The following is a 17,643-nucleotide window of genomic DNA, read 5'->3' as shown; positions in this document are numbered from 1 at the left end:
ACATACTGTAATGTATATATGTTCACAGCACTAGAACATACAGTAGGGATACAGCACTGACAGTATGAGGCAGAGGTGATCCCACTATCATGAGAACTACACTAGCGGGGTCTTTCTTTTCAAAATAAGACACCCCCACTGTTTTAACAAGTCTGTAAAAAGCGCTTGCCTGGAAACAGAGAGGATACTGATCATAAATCCCAAAGGATTGCTGCTGTGCACACTAAATGTTTATGTATGTGACGGCGGTTGTGTGGTCTGCAGTTTATCAACAAGTGAGGGATGGCAAGTAGGTGATTTTCGCTGTATTCTGCTTCATTGTTTAAAAGGAAAAACAATGTCTCCAATAAAAGGAAACAGCAGGTTGCACAGCACATGCTATAACCAAACCCCATCCCATCATTGTATCAACTACAGGACATTACCACCAGCTTTTCTACTGGTACTGTCTACTACTCAACTGTCTTTTTATTCCAGCTGTTGCACAACCCTAGCCTATTCTTTGTGATCTTGTTTTTCATCTTTAATGGGGTTTTTTTGGCCACTTGAGGGCAGCGGAAACAAGCTGTAAACACAGCATTTACATATCACTTTTTAAGTTGACATGTATTATTATTATTATTATTATTATTATTATTATTGCTTATTTACACATCCAGCTTATAGCAACCTGGCAAATTTTAAGTCCAATATTCACTCTCCTTTTAGCTCTGTTTTGGTCTCCACCAACTCTCGTTAACTACTAAATGCACTACTTTGTTCACCAGCTAATTGTTAACTTTGTCTCTCTGTCATTTGATGCTGGGCAGGTAGTGTACATTGTTGTTGTTGTTGTTGTTGTTTATTCGCTTACTCACTGAGAACAGCTGTATGCTGTGGCTGGAAACTGATGACACCTGTGAACCCAAACAGTAAAGCTGTGGGCTCTAAAACTAAAACAATGAGCTAAAAGATGCTAAAATGCCCGTAGAGTTGAGAGAAACTGCAGAGTTGGTGATCATTTTTCTGTGGGTTCGTCACTACAAGCAACACCTCTTACATTACACATAATCATTCAATCCGTTTGTTCAATTATAAATACTGACCATAGCAGCTTTAAGCTTTCACAACGTTGGTCCATCTCCAAAAATGTCAGGTGCAATGTGTCCTTTGAAAGAGCTCCCCAGCTTAAAGACTATTCTTAAAAAATCCTAAAAAAAAAATTTCATATTTGATTCCCACTGGTGCCAGGATCCTAAAATTATAAGCAGCTGTGGAAATGTAAGGAGGGGTCCACCAGTTTCCATGCTATGTTGTGTACGTGTCTTATGATGAAGCAGCAATCAATGTGAAATTTATATCTGTGTGATCCATGCCAGCAACAAGGGCAGAACATTGCTCCTGATTACTGACAGCAGGTCTTGTGAAATGTCATTCTGTACGCCGCTGTGGTATTCAGGTCTGACAGGAGAGAGAAGAGCTGCCATTTGTCACTGTGTGACTGACACATGCCATGCCTCGCATATGTTCTATATCTGACTGTATCAGTGAGGGCGTATTCACTAGTTCAGATATGAGACTTGGATGACAGATTACTAGGATGGAATAGATGTTATGTTCAGTATATCGCTATCATCTGAAATATACAATACCAACAGGAATAATACCGTAACAACACCTTATTTGTAAAGCACCTTTCATACATACATTTACATGAAGTTGTGTATTTAAAAAAGCTTTTAGACACAATTTCAAAAGTGGCAAGCAAAACATTTAAATATGATAAAACAGGAGAAACTAATAGGGATAACATTTAAATAAGATTGAATAGAAATACACTTTCAGTAAAATTCAATAAAGTAAGGACACAGACTGATTAAAAGCCAGATTAAAAAGGAAGTTGCATGGTGGATATTTATGGGCAGGTTGTTTGACAGATTGATGTTGTCCATAATAAGACACAGAAGTATGAAGAGGCAGCCTTCATTGACCTAAAACTGAATTTCCCCAAGAGGGATTGATAAAGTACTTCTTCTTCTAGGCAGCGGGTAGTGGCAGAAACAGTTGACTAAGTATGGAGATGCTAAACCATTCAGACCCTTGTAAACTTCTAATTCTAAAAAAGACACAGGAAGCCACTGTGTGTCTTGAATTATAAAATAGCTGTCCTCTATGTCCGAGCACATCTAACCTTTATCTTGGTACCAGATACACTTCAGTGAAAGTATGAAATGTGTCACCTTGGGAGTAGAATAAAAGTTTCCCATGCCATGCACAACTCTTCTTGTGCACATGCACTCTTTGCTTTAAATAGAAAGAGGTACTGAAAGTGTTCAGCAACAGGTACTGGTATGCCAGTGAACTCAGTGACAGTAACACATTGAGCAGATAGCAGTGAAATGGTGTCTGAACCATTGCCATGGCCCTGTGGCAGAGGCCATGGGAAACTTTCAACCTTTACAGTAACATGCACAAAAGTTATATATCAACACCTTGACAAAACACTACTTACTCAAAGCCTTGTTTGTTCTGCTAAAAGGCATTGATGATTTGCAACTAATATTAAATTGTGTCTCTATTCAGGTTGGTGGTTTGATGCCTGTGGCCCGTCCAACCTTAACGGCATGTACTTTACCCAAGGACAACATGTAGGGAAGTTAAACGGTATCAAGTGGCACTACTTTAAGGGCCCGAGCTACTCGCTACGAGCCACGGTCATGATGATCCGCCCTCTGGACTTCTCCTAGTCTTTTGAACGTGAAACTTCAAAATGGCTATGTAGCACATTAGAGGGACCCTCCCTATTTTATCTTCTTGTCTCATCTCATTTCGCTGACCCTGGGAGTCATCCAATGAATCTTTTTTTTTTTTTTTTGTTAATTCAGCCTGGTCCTTCCATTGGGGCTTCCCCAGAGCAACAGCTATTGCTGTTCTGCTGTTGCCTCGTAACCTTTCCCCTCAATGAACTGAAGAGAAGCCATGAAGAGGAAGAAAGACACAGATTCACCTGAACTGATTTCGGTTCACAAGCAGATTCACAAACTTGACATTATTTAGGGACAAATGCTTTCAGGTGGATTATCTCACGCCTGGAATTTGTGCACATTTTGCGCATGCTATAAGGTCTGCTTGTATGGAAATTCAAGCATGATGTCAAACCACAATTTTTTTCAATTTTCCCAGGGACCTGCATTGTAATAATATGGAAGACTGGAACTCTTCTGAATGAAAAGCATCTATCACAGAGCAGCACTGACTCCTTCAACTGCAGAACCGAACTTATCTGGAACGCTCTAAGGAGACGAATGAGAGATTTTGCTTTTTTATTAAAATGTTGCTAACAGAACACAGCCCATAAATATTATGAATGTATTACATATTGTGTTTTTTTGTATTTTTGTTATCCCAACTCTATACGATATTGAACGTGAGATGAAATTGTTTTTTGTACTGTATAGTGTAGGCTGAATTTCTATCTGCATTATGTATAAACGCACTCCGTTTTAAAGTAACCTTGAAAATGAGTTGGTAATAGTTACAAGGGTCACTTGCTGGCAATTACACACTAGCTGTCTTGAGAGAGTGTGATTATTTTTAGAGTTCATGTGTGAGGTTATTATTGGATTAGATTCTGGGCTGAGATCCTTTTGCCTTTTTGTTATTGGCTGAGAAACGACCAATACCTGCCAAGGTTTAGATTGTGAGTGATCACGTTACTTTCTGCTGAATATGAAAAACAAGGACATTAATACAGATGCATATAATTAATGATATATATCAATTACAGCTGTCTGCACATTGGGGATTAGAATGTACGTTTGCATATACAACAAGTAATGTGTATTTTTTATATACATATATACAGTATATTCCTGAGTGTCATGATGGAAGTACCACGTCATGATGCTTCCATATTCACAAAGATGTTAAGGCTTATATTAAGCTGGTGTCCCACATGTACAAAGCTCACAAAGAATGAGGTCAAAGTTCATATTACTGAATCGTATTTCTATCTATAAAGGACATTGTAAAACCCCTTTAAGACTGTTCCTAATCTCTTACCTTAAGACAAATAGCAGATCATTAAGACAAGTTGCATCCAAAATGTTTTTCACAGACATCAACATGACAGCCTCAGAATCCAACCAGTTTCTGTTTTTCATCAACGCAGCTTTGAAAAAAAAAAAAGGAGCTGGAGTTGGATATGAAGCATGAAATTAATGATTCCACCAAGTGTTCCGTGTGAACACATATTTCATAACTTCCAGATTTATAACAGAATCTACTGTGGAGTATTTACTAAAGGTACATGTGGTGAGAAGACAAAGTGTATCTGGATCTTGTAAAACTACAATAGACATGTTTATTAGCATACTAAAATTGTATAATTTAATGTGTGTGTGTGTGTACGTATAGAGCAGCTTTCCTGAGGAAAGCTATTCTTTTGTTTCTGTTTTTCCTCCGCCAGATCTACAATGGTGTTTTGAAGTTGAGCATAAAACATAGAGGTTAAGATAATAACCCTGGAGAAATGTGCCTTTGATAACTCTGCTTTTACCTCATTCAATTCCAGATTTGCAGATTTATTTAAACATCTTTTGTAACATGTGGTCAGTGTTGTGTTGCTAGATTAAATAAAAGAGAAAATGTTTTCAATCTGCCTTTAGTCTGCACTTTTTGTGCCAAATTGATGTGATGATAGACATGGGTTTAAAGTCAGGGTTCCAAAATGTCCTTCATTACGTCTTTCTTTAAGGAGACATACTTTAACTTTAAAAAAAAGCTTGGTTTCATGATAATATCTTCAACATCACTTTAAATCTCCTGATACAAATGCGATACTGTATGTCATGCAAAGCAAGCTTTTTGCACAGATAGACATGAGATAAATCCCACAGATAGACATGCTTTCTTCCGGCCTTTTCGGGACCAAACCATATGGTTCAAACATTAAACTCTCTGCCCAGGCAGTGGAGTGGCTTTTGTCTCGAATGGTGACTCGCTTTGCTTGCTTGTGGCAATGACAGATTGCCAAAGTGTCAAACGATGCTGTCGGGACCTGTAGTGTCTCCTCAATAGTTGACATTCCTGGGCCTAATCAGAGGTTAAACAAATTAGTGCAGCCTGCAAACCAACACGTGTCCTTCAGCGCCTGCACTGACCCAACACCCTCACTGGAATGTGTTCTATAGAGTCTGGAGCAGTGGAGTGTGAAGAGAGTCCGCACCCGCTGGCAAACACCTATATGGGTCTAAAGCTTTGTCCTTTGTTGGTGTGAGGACAAGCTACCAAGAACCACTTCTAAACTGGGGGAAGTTTTGTCTCCAGTGGACATTCAGGATGTCAAAGCAAAGTGGCGTTTCACTTGTCATCTCTACATCTGCACGTACGTGCACATACACACGACCAGCCCCTCACGTCCACAGCCAGGCTGCTCTGCTGAAAGTGGATCCTTTCCTGTTAACTGAGGAAGAGCAGAGAGCTGGCGAGACGATGGGACTCCCTGTGGGTCTGAGCTGCAGTCAGGCAAACAGCGTTGGACCTCAACCAAATCAGATATGACAGAAGACAGTACCTGCAGTATGAACACTCAGGGCCATTGAATCCCCCTAGAGAGACCACCTGCTCACATGGAAATGAATAAAAACATTGAGGATACATAGAGAGAGAGGAAGTGATAGTAAAAATAGAACATTTGTCTTTAGCCCTACACTTCATATCAGATATAATCATAAAATGCCCTATACGAATGTGCTCTTCATTTCAGTATTATTAATCCAGTACAAATAGATTTGCACTAGCACAAATTCTTATATTACAACTAAGATTGCTGGACTTAAGCAAAGAAGTCACAGAAAGTTTAACAGCTAATGATATAATCCTCTTTCATTGTGTAGGCCTCATGTAGAAATACGGGGTTTAAACATTAAAAGTAGGGCTGTCAAACGATACATTTTTTTAATCGCAATTAATCGCTGAATTTCTATAGTTAATCGCGATTAATCGCATATTTTATCACATGATTAAAATTCTATTATTTTGCATTTCAGAACAGTTTTTAAGTACATATTAACAATCAAAAGCACTTACCAGTGTATCTTCATTGGGAATCAATTGAATGCAAAGAAAGTTACTTTATGAACTTGATTTTAAGATTTGTTATTATTTATTTACTGTAAACAAAAGAAAAATGTGTGAATCTGTCATTATTTGCACAATTCCTCCAAGAACCTAACTAAAAAACTAAAAATCCCTATCCTTACCAGAGTCAATATAGTGTTTAGTAACTCCTAAATAATATTGATTACTCACTGACGTCCAATGATCACCGGTTAATGAGACAGCGTTTGCAGCACCTTGCAGCAGTTCCACTGTGGCTGCTTTCTCCGTGTCATACAGGCTGTGCGTGGGGCTGCTGTCCCCCTCGACAGCAACGAGACAGGTCAGAACATGCCAACCATAGTACGTCTTTAAGACCCGAGTCCTCTACGATGCTGACAGGTCTGCAGTTAGTTGCCACCTGTTTCGCAAGAGCTGTAGTAATTTTTTGGGATTTGGTTTCATCCACAGGTCGGCAAGTAGCACTCTCTCCAAATAAGTACTTTGCCTGAGTGGGTAGCATGCTAGCGGCTAGCATCACGTTAACTGTACTATTATGCTTAGCTCGTAGGTGGTAGCTCAAGCTTGACGTGCTTCAGTGATATTTTAATTCGGCTTTACACAATGTGCATATGGCTTTCGACTTGTCTACGAGCCGTTGGGAGTTTTGGAAAAGCTTGATGATAAGTAAAGGTGCTGCAAAGGGTCAAAATAGTAGCCTGTTAGGCACGACGCAAAGCCGAGTGAAGTGTAAAATAAATTAATAATAGCCGGCATGCGATTAATGCGATTAAAAAAAAATAACGCGTTATGCTCGGCCCTTAATCGCATCGCGATTAACGCGTTAATGCTGACAGCCCTAATTAAAAGTAAAAGTGATTTAGTTTTAAAACAAGTGAGATGTAAATAGTGAAGCAATGAACTCAAATATAAATAATATCAGAGGCAAATATTTAAGATGAGTGAAAGAAAACTGAGAATACACCTTTAGTGTCAACTTGCTTTCGTTTTTATTGGTCATCTTTAGTGGTGGGAGTAGAGAGTTTTCTGGCATGCTTGCCAGTTAAACCTGACATCTACAGTAAATTACTATGTCTGCATAGAGACCTGTTCAGTCACACACAGAGGCAGTTGCAATGTTATAGCTGAATCCATTTGTGTACATTCACTGAATTAGTGTTATTAACTTAACCAAAATGCCCATTGATGTCTAAGTGAAAATAGATTATCATCAACACTACAGACTAAAAAGGTCTGTCAGGCTATGTCAAAACCAGAATTTTACCGTCAGGCTTTAAAAGCAAGAAATCTGAACGTAACTAAGGCCACAATTCTCAATCCTGTATGGTGCATATGGAATTTTTACAATGATGTTACAGTTTCACAAATGCCTCCAGTAAAGACTTAAAATGCCAACTGCTTCAAACTTTATTGGAAGTGCGTTTAGCTCGCTGCATAGCGTTGTGAGGTAAGAAGAAAGCCCCATATTTTGGCACTCTGTGACCGTGACATCATTTTGCATGTCTTTAAATCAACGACTGGGTCTTAAATGTTTTCATGTTGCGGGGCAATCACCAACACAAGCAACTAAAGAAATCATCTGTGCAACCACATAACTGGCACAGAATCGACCACCGATAAAGCAAACATTTAAAAAAGCTAAAAGGGCACTGGGGAATGAACTCATAAATTCATCAGATGCAAGTCACCTTGAAATCATTATATTGGGTGCAACTCCAAGTCATCCCACTTTCACTGCAGCAGACTCTATAATTCCAAACCAACTCTGTGGTCTCTGCAGAACCGTTAAGATTTGGCATTAAGTTATACACTGAAAGAATCACGTTTTTTTTTTTGTTTTTTTTTTTTTTTTTATATGTGCAGAGCGTTGTATCAATATCCATATCAACTTAATGTATTTTAGAGATTTCCAAATTTTCAACAAGTTTTCTGATCTCGGATTTCTTGAGACTACCAAAGGTCAACTTTTATCAGCAAGTTTCTTGACTTTTATAACAAGTGTAGTTGCCATTTGCACATATTGCTTGTATAAGTAATAGATATTCTGTCCAACTGTAGGGGAAAAAGGCAGTTTGGATTGTACAATGCTGGTGTGAGTACAAACCCATGTGGTTTAGCAAAATAAATAGAGTAGAATAAGAATGTAAACGTGAGTTAAGGTAAGGGACTCCCTCATCTAGAAAAACTCTAAAGGAGCTGGATATGATTGATGGTCTGTGGGAGTGAGAATGACACCTGGTGTACACAAAGGGTGTGAAGCAGAGAAAGGCTGCAGGTCCCGGCAGGAGCCATTCAGACTGATAATAGCATGAAGGCTTCTTAGTTGGATGAAAAGAGCTTAAAAGTATCTTTATTTTTCAGATGTGAGTAAAGGCCGAATCAGCTAATATGGATCCCAGAGAGACTTTAAATCACGTTAAGACATCCTGGGACGTTCAAGTTAAAGAGCATTTACTTGTTTGTGTAATTCATAAAGTGAAGTGTTATTTTATGTGTCCTTTCCTGTGTCATGTTGGAAAAAAACACAAAAATACATGGGAAACCAGTATGGACGTCAAAAAGTATGATACTTTGAATAAAAGAACAGTGGAAGAATAAATGTGCAGGTCCTATTTTGGGCTTTTGATTTCAGAGCTCAGTGTTGGTAACATTATAGAAGTTGATGTAACGAGTGAGAAGTGTGTGGCCAATTATTGCTCCAGAGGCTGCTGCGGTCTAAAGTAATGAAGTGTGATGGCTGACTGATGCGATGCAAGCCAATAGCAACATATTTTTATAAGATCTCTGGTAACAAGACTATGTCTCCAAACAAATAGGCCACATTTTGTACTAACACATTCAATGTCTCTAAAATACAGTAGATGAAGCATGCAAATCATCAGAAATCAGGCTAATTTTCTAATAACCATTTTACCAGGTTCATATCCATATTCATTGGCTCACACTAGAGGCACACTTACCTTTACAGAAGACCCATTTCATTTCAGAAAAGAAAAACTGACTTAAGTAGGCTTTCACCAATTCACACTAAAATATTTGGTAGCTTATAGTTCGTTCCATTTACCTCGGAACTCGGAAGCCAGTTGTGCAACAGAAAAGTCAGATTGGACAGATAGTCTAGCTAGCTGTCTGGATTTACCCTGCAGAGATCTGAGGAGCAGTTAACCATAGTCCTAAAAAAAGATAAATCTCATAAAAAAGTTTAAAATTCCAACAGAAAGAAAGCGGAAGGTACCGGACATCTCGCCGAAAAGAGGGACATCTGGCGGAATTTCCTGCAGCACCAGAGCAATCCCAGAAGTGGAACGTTGTGGATAGGCTACTAATTAGCAAATATTAGCATGCTAACACACTGAACTAAAATGGTGAGAATGGTAAACATTATAACTTCTAAATACGTTAGTATTTAGCTCAAAGCACCACTGTGCCCATACAGCCTCAAAGAGCCGCTCTTAATTTATTTAAAGCCAATAGCAGTTATCAGTGACAGAAAAACATCTTTAACATAAAACAGTGCCATTTTAAAGCCTATACAACTGTAAACACTTGCCACTCCAAATAACTCCTGTTTTATCTCTTATCATACTTCATCCTCTTCTGCTTCCATCCTCTTCATCATGTAAAACATTGTCATGAAACCTTTCACATAAATCCAAACCAGGGACCTTTAGTTCTCCCTCAGCCTCTAATGACTTCGTCTGGCTCCAGCTGTGCTCTCTGTCATCCTGTCGGGCGCTCTGCAGGGGACGAGGTTTCTTAGCCTCCTGGCTGGCCCTCGCTGTATTGAGCTTGCTTTAATTTACCGCCTTTCCCATCTTTATTTATCAGGGCTTAAGTGGCACGGCCCAACAATAACACACAGCCTCTTCGGAAGGAAGTATTAGTGGATTACATAGTGGTTTACTGCTGGGCCAGGACAGATTTGTGCGGCTGGCCTCTTTGTTAAGGTCAGCATTGTGGAAAGGCAACAACCCTCGGCAGTTGGATCAAAACTGTACTTCAGTGTAGTATTTCATATGATTTGTCAAGATCCATGTGTTTGACTGTTTCAGATGTTATTGTTGATTAGCCTGGAAATGAAGAGACATTAAACCATCAAACTCTGCAGACGAGAAGAGAAAAAAACATCCTCTGAATCCTGGTTACAGCTGTTTCATTTACTCATTTTACAAATAAACACTGCTGCAATCAAGATGATATTTATGAATATCTCCTATACACTAGGATGTTGATCGGATCGTTGCAACAACAACAGGATTCCAATTATGTGCAAGATCACCCCAAGCATAACACAAATCAGCATCACATACAGAGGTCAGAGAAACAGCTGAGACCCTCACAGATGCATTCCTGCACAATTAATGTACAATAAGACCCACGGCCAAATAAAACAGCCTCAGAACGAGCAGTGAAAGGTAAACAAAGCAGCAGCAACAGTGCAGATGTTGATAAGCACCAGGAAACACAGGTGCATTCGCTCCACATTTGGACGTCCTGCCTTCAGTGGGGTCGACCACCCGGCCTACTTGGCCCAAATCACCCGAGTAGGGAAATGCACTGGCTTCCCACCTGCAGCATACACCACTTTATAGAAACTGAGACAGAATTAATCATTCTTTAGGGATTAAATATGTTTATACTTCTTCCCACTCCTTTTCGGATGTTAACAGATCGTCAAGTGTTCACAAGTTGTTATTATTATTAATTTATTGTCTTGTCATTTGTTGTTATTGATTTGTTTTGGTTTAATTTATTGTCTGCTGTTCTGTTCTTTACATTATTCAAAATAAAATCAATCAATCAATCAGTTCCACTGCTGCCATGACTGCTTTGCAAAGTCTAAATTAAAAAATCAGCAGATGCTTAACGACATTGTAATGGACATGAACTTTACTTTTAGAACCCTTGGATCCAATGTTGTTTGTTTATTTTTGAGTGTTTGGTATTTTATGCTGATTTTGTATTCAGTGTGTCAGAAAATGCATCTCAGAGCCCATGATTGTTTACTCTAAAATAAAATAGAATAAATCAAACAGGGAGATAGTGGGGTACAATTTATTTATTTAATATAATATGATGAACTGTGGTGGTAAAGTGCACATCACTGTGCTCTTAATTCAATATACAGTGTGACTGGTTGTTGATTCATTAGTAGAAACAGTTAACAGGAAATAGTGAGCTGAGGAAACCTATGTGTCCTTGTGGAGTATTACTGTGCTTCAACAATAAAATAATAGCAACCTCTACTGGTAGACTGCAACCCTCACATTGTTTAGGATCCCTCCAAAATGAAAACTGACTTTTTGTCTTTTATTTAACAATGTAAATGACTGAAAATGAAATAATAATAATAATAATAATAATAATATTATTATTACTTCCTGATTAACAACACCTCTTTAGCTGTGACATAATTGTGCGGGAGGAAAGATGAATAATCCTCCTTTTGCCACAGTCTGAAGAAGTGATGCTACCAGTGCCATCAAAAAGTGTTCCAGGTCCCTGCACTCTGCCATCACATAAAAATACAAGCAGCCTCCGAGGTAATATCCAGCCCTGCTTGGAAATGGTAAATTTAGGAAAAGCTCCAGGTGGTGCTTTGCAAATAGAAACAGGGTTTGAGGGCTGTCATGGATGTGACAGATGGACTGTGTGTTTCTAATGTGGCCATTGTTATTATTATAGTATCTAAAACTCTAACAGAGGAGGTACTGAAGATAAAACATCGTCTTTGTCTTCCTTCACTGACACCAAGTCACAATATGTTAGCAAGACTCGTACAGGGGTGGCAGTAGCTCAGTCTGTAGGGAGTTGGTGTTGGGAACTGGAGGGTCGCTGGACCAAAGTATGGTGGTGGACTGGTAGCTGGAGAGGTGTTAGTTCACCTCCTGGGCACTGCCAAGGTGCTCTTGAGCAAGGCACCAAACCCCCAACTGCTTGGGACGCCTGTCCATCGACAGCTGCAGCCCCCTCACTCTGACATCTCTCCATTAGTGCATGTGTGTGTAATTCAGGCCTGTGTGTAATGTGTAATAACAGAGTGAAAAACATTATGTATACAGTATATCATTGTAACTAAAAATAACAAAAGGAAGCTTATGAGTTCTTGTGATTCCTATAACTGATTGCTGTATGTGTATTATATAAGAGTGTCTTTTGAATAAAATGCTTCGATTTCACTTAAAGACATTAGACCACATCAGGTGCAAAAAGAAGTTTTATCCATGTGTATTTTGCGCCCCAACGTGAGAGCGTAATGAGCCTGTTTGTCCTTGTGGTGGAGCATTAACCCTCCTCTCAGAGCAGAATGTGAACTCACTCTGACTTCGTCTGAAGAGACTTCTTGTGCTGATTCTCCAAGAGTCACTTCCATTCTCCATGACAGACTGCCAACAGCTGCAACTTCATGTCCGTGTGCATGTGTGCCGAGTTCTAATTATAAATTAGCCTCCTCTGCACACACATAAAATAAATAATTTTTAATGAATTGAATGAATTAATTTAAATTTAAATTTTAATAACACAGCTCTTAAAACAGCACTCAACACCTCTATCAAGGCTCAATGTAGCAAAGCATAAATATTGATGTTGATCGTGCTAATGTCAGGATGCATGCTGCTTGAATTGTGATCTCACTCCCAGCTGCATTGCAAGTTTAAACCCCTTAATGCGTAAGCAGGAGATCCGCGTCTCCTTAAGGTGTCACATTCTTTCCTGGTCAGAAGCTCCTTTTTTTCTTTTCTCCCCTCAGATTAAGTGTCTCCTTGTATCTGTGATACTCTCTGTTTAACTCCTGGCCGCATCTAGTAGATTCTGATAGTGTTATATAAACTCTTAAATAGCTGCAGAGTTCTTTTTTTCTCATTTAAGCATACATTGTGAATTATTTCAGTATTTAAAATTTCTGAAAATAATAATCAGAGATTGGCATGGGGTACTTTCCATAAAATCATCTCTCAATGCAAATCAAACCAGCTATTAGGTTAACTGAAATAAAACCATGCCAATCTCTAGGTATGGTGAAGGGTATGTGATGATGTGGGGCTATTTTAATTCCAAAGGCCAAGGGAACTTTATCAGGATGCAGAGTATCCTGGATCCATGAAATAACTAGCCTTTAAAAATAAAAATCTCCCTGCACTTATGAGTGCCACTGTATATGACTTTCTAACAGATATATTTGCATTATGCTTGAAGATGTATCAGGTGAAGCTTAAAAGTTATTAAGAGATTATCCTGGATAATACATATCACGTGGTGTGTCTTTTATGGTCTTTGTATCTGTGCACTTGCTAATTAAGCTGAGCATGTTGTGGTCTACTGCCCTGTTTACCTCTAGTTAAAAGCTCTGCAATCTGTGATGAAACATGAGTCCGCAGGGGTGACCTGTGTCAGGGAAAGATGATCAGGAGAGTAGCATGGGATGACTGGAATACCTTCCATCGTCATGTCAGGGTTTGCTCTCCCCATTTTAGAGCTGTAGCTGCGAGTGTGAGGGTAGGAAGCAGCAGAGGGAGAAAAAATCACAGAAAACAAAGATTTGAGCAGAGAGGATATGGACATGTTCAGGCCAACCTGGCAACTGTTAAGGAAGATCACTTAGCAGGATTAAATGTGCCTAAATTGACACATTAATACTCATAAGTATGTCTGATATACAGGCCAACCAAAGGAAACCATCCACCAACAAGAACATCAGGAAGCTGCGCACTATTAGCAAGGTGTGCAGCCTGACGGGCAGCTGGCAGCAATGGGTGACAGAGAATGAGAAGAAGCAGGCCAGTGAACCCAGCGGCTGGGCTCCATCTTCGCTGGGAGGACCAGTGGGAGAACCCAAAAAGACATGGGAACCTAAGAAGCCTCCTCCCATTCAGATCCAACCAACAGAAGCTTCTCAATATCACATAATCAGATCTGGAGAGGCTCAAAAGACATTAACTCCTCACAAGGAGACCAAAGATACCACCAAGACTGAGGAGGTCAAGACCCCAGCTGAGCCACCATCTCACAACAAGGTAAAGCAAGGGGTGAAGCCAGTGACCAGCGGGGTTCAGGAGAAAAGTGCTGGCATCGGGCTCATGACTGAGAGGATCAAGAAGGAGTCTCTGCCATCGGGTGAGGAGATTGACCGGCTTCTGAAAAAGAAAAGCTCGCCTACACGCCGCAGAAAATGCTCCAACATGGTATCATCTCTGACCAAAAGCTGGAAGCAGGTGGAGAAAGAGCAAAAGCTTGAAAAAGAGGCAGGAGGACGAGGAGAGAGACGCACCTGTGGTGGTGAGGAAGATGACAGTGGACGCCATGAGGCAGAGAAGGAGAGGCTGGACATAGAGGATGCTCAAACACACAGGACAAGCTTTTTGAAAGAAGCCGAGCAAAACGACTCTGAAGGAGAGTCTGAGTCAGCATTGAGGATTAAAAGACCCCCGGTGCCAACGTGAGTATGATCAGTTTGCTTCATTTTGTTGCCAGATGCCAGGCCCATTCCGCTCTCTGTGTGTTGCCGTTCTCAATATCCCTTTGCTACACTTCGGAACACAACATCAACCTTTGAGCTAGCAAGCTACACGCTGAAAATGGCAAGTTTTAAAGAAAATTTGGATTGTGCAATAAGGCAGGCCTGCTTGGTTCTGTATGTAAATGAATTGCAAAGATTTAAAGAGAATAGATGTTTATGGCATTTACTAACTGGGAAGTTTTGGGACTGAGTGGCGGGATTGCTATGAACAGAAGTACACACGGCAATACACTGGTAAGGTCAAATTCTGTTTAACCATGTATTCGTCTTATTTAAATAGCTCACTTTACTGTATTGTGTGAACAGTTGACTTCATTTATTGTTTTATGTGGCGTTTTCTTTTGCAGGGTCTAAATGTTCCACCAAAACAAGTTCCTTCCCGAGATTATTTTGCAGAGCCACCATCGCTGGTCCGGAATTTAGCACCGCCCAAGACGATTGTGATTGGTTTAAAGAAATGCAGACAACCCAGAGCGTTTTTTTCTCCTATCCTAGAAAGTATGTGTGGTGTAGACAGACCTTACTCCACAGAGCTGTGGAGATCTGGCAATTTAAGACTAGTTGTGGAGAGAAGGGCAGCTTGATTTGACAGGATGGGCAGAAAGCCAGGACTGTTGAAATATTTGAGATGACTTTATTTGTTGAACGTAATTACACTCCCTTAGTGCACCATGAAGTCACAGATTAAAATGGGAAGTCTTCCAGGAAGTTGCATTTTCGCACAAAGATTGAGTTCCTCTTCCATGACAACCTGAAAAAAGCACAGTCAAATAAAGTCATCAAAGGTTATCTTACAGTATTTTGGTTTCCATCCTTAGCATATTTGGAAAGGCGGGCGACATGGTCGCATGAGCGAACAGGGAGGTTTCCTTCTATAATATATAATATATATATAATGAATACTGGTATTACTTTTGTAATTCATGCAGTTTAAAGCACAAAGACAACTTTGATGCATGATCCATGTGAGGTTTTTTACCTCATTCGGAAACCTGTCAATTAGGTCTGCATTGACCCTCAAGACCAAAAATAAAAGGTTTCAACTTCTCACTGTTGATGATTTGGTTCAAAACAGATAGTGTGTTGTATATTTTTATTTATTTGTAATATAATCTGACTTCCCTCCCAGGTACAAAAAGGAAGCTGGGGATGCCAACAAGATCAACGCCCTCTCCAAGAAATACAGCACTGTGGGAAACCTCAAGAGCCGCTGGCAGAACTGGGCCTCAGAGCACAACGTTAACCAGAAACTGAACCCCTTCAGTGAATATTTTGACTATGATTACTCCATGTCCCTCCGCCTCCAAAAGGGCGAAGAGGGTTACGGTCGCCCCAAGGAGGGAACCAAAACAGCAGAGAGAGCCAAACGTGCCGAGCAACACATCCACCGTGAGATAGCTGACATGTGTTACGTGATCAGGACAATGGCTGATCCGGATCCAGACGGAGAGATCCGCGTCACGTTTGGACAGCTGTTTGACAGATATGTTCGGATCTCTGATAAGGTGGTGGGGATTCTGATGAGAGCCAGGAAACACGGGAAGGTGGCGTTTGAAGGGGAGATGCTGTGGCAAGGCCAGGATGATGAAGTGATCATTACTCTGCTGGTGTGATGGTAACACCTAGGTCAAAGTTGTAATAGAAATCCTCTTACAACTACTTGTGAATTAACCTCAGTCATTATCAAGCAGGGCTAAGAGCAGGATTTAAAATACAATTTGACCTGTGTCTATTTAGTGGACACTTGTAGAACAATATCAAAGTAATATGGAAATGGTGTGGAGTGGGATTATCCAAAGAATATTTTGCTGCTATTATTGTACTCTTTCTTTCTGTGTGGTGGATATTTGAGTTGTAGCTGTCATGCACATGTTTTGAGAAATCTGCTATCTTTAAAGTTCTAGATTTTGGTTGCTTAAGTTTGCATTCAGTGTTGGTCTCCTTTGCACTTTTTTATGGTTTACAGTATGTTAATGAGATACTTCATTTGCCTATGTGTTAATGTACCAAATAACCAGCAGCTTTGCAGTACAGTGCAGCACAGTAATTCAAACACAGATTGGGTTTCATTGCCTGAATACCTGCAGCTCAGCAGTCATTATACTGCACCGGGCACAATGCAGAGAAACAGAGCAGACCACAGCACTTTTAAATTACATGGCCTGTTAGACTAAGTCTGTAATGATTAATGTAAAGGGGGACTATGACTGTCTGGGGGAAAAGAAAAACGTTTCTTTTCACATCCAGTTTTTTTGTCTTAGTATGAGTTTGTTGAATCATACAGAAACAATGTTAGCAGATCATTTTAGTGTTTGACAAATAAGGCAAACTGAAGATGCTATTTGTTTTCTTTTTTGAAACAATTTCTGCAGAAATCATGCCGTATTGAGCCATTCTCTGCATTTTTCATGTAGGCATTTGCTTGCACTCTCATTAAAGTGCAGTAAAGCTCTCATAAATCTATAGTATATAGTATAAACTAGATCAACATCAAAGTTAGTAAACTGCAATAACGGATTTTGTTGCCACTTGGGGGCAGCAGAAACAAGTTGTGAGTACAACATTGACATATCATCACTTTTTAAGTTGACATGGTGTTTGTAAACAGTTCCTTATTTACACATTCAGCAGATATGGTGCAACATTATAATTCTTTGGGTGTTGTGTTTGTGTCCACCTGATTGTGTCTCTTTTAGCTCTGTTTTTGGTTTCTACCAAATCTTGAACAAAATAGGTGTATGTTTAGCTGCTAAATGCTCAATGTCATTCCCCCTCTCTCTCCCCTTTCATTTCTTCAGCTGTCCTGTCAATAAAGGCCAAAAAATGCCCAAAAAATAATCTTTAAAAATATATATATATTTGATGAATTTCCACCTGATGAATTGGTTTCCAGGAGTCCTTACAAACACATCCACAAGAGAAGTAAATGCAGACGAGGTATGCACAGCCCATTTAAAAAATCACATGAACTGGTATTGCCAGTCACACATCTCATGTCAAGATAAAAGCAAAAAGGCAAAACACAT

General features: G+C 39.7%; 2 protein-coding genes across 3 annotated transcripts in view; both read left to right on the top strand.

Moving 5' to 3' along the window:
* Nucleotides 1-4,639, top strand: part of angpt1 (angiopoietin 1) — a 69,663-nt gene extending 65,024 nt beyond the window's left edge. For both annotated transcript variants that reach the window (XM_035991488.1, XM_031295902.2), the window contains one exon: nt 2,563-4,639. In XM_035991488.1, coding sequence (XP_035847381.1) covers nt 2,563-2,726 — 164 coding nt within the window. In that variant the 3' untranslated portion in view covers nt 2,727-4,639. The remainder of the gene's footprint in view (nt 1-2,562) is intronic.
* Nucleotides 4,640-13,586: 8,947 nt separating this feature from the next.
* On the top strand, nt 13,587-17,370 carry abrab (actin binding Rho activating protein b). The gene is made up of 2 exons (XM_031295903.2): nt 13,587-14,536; nt 15,747-17,370. Exons 1-2 carry the CDS (start codon nt 13,746-13,748, stop codon nt 16,228-16,230), a joined length of 1,275 nt encoding a protein of 424 aa, XP_031151763.1. The 5' UTR covers nt 13,587-13,745; the 3' UTR covers nt 16,231-17,370.
* Nucleotides 17,371-17,643: the final 273 nt, after the last annotated feature.

This window comes from Sander lucioperca, chromosome 14 (assembly GCF_008315115.2).
Source record: "Sander lucioperca isolate FBNREF2018 chromosome 14, SLUC_FBN_1.2, whole genome shotgun sequence".
Lineage (NCBI taxonomy): Eukaryota > Metazoa > Chordata > Actinopteri > Perciformes > Percidae > Sander > Sander lucioperca.
This window is presented reverse-complemented; position numbering and strand designations above follow the sequence as displayed.

Bases quoted from the DNA above. Each gene is read 5' to 3' on its own strand.
- abrab (XM_031295903.2), top strand. From the start codon at position 13,746: ATGTCTGATATACAGGCCAACCAAAGGAAACCATCCACCAACAAGAAC. The intron at 14,537-15,746 runs GTGAGTATGATC...CTTCCCTCCCAG, and splicing joins AAAAGACCCCCGGTGCCAAC to GTACAAAAAGGAAGCTGGGG.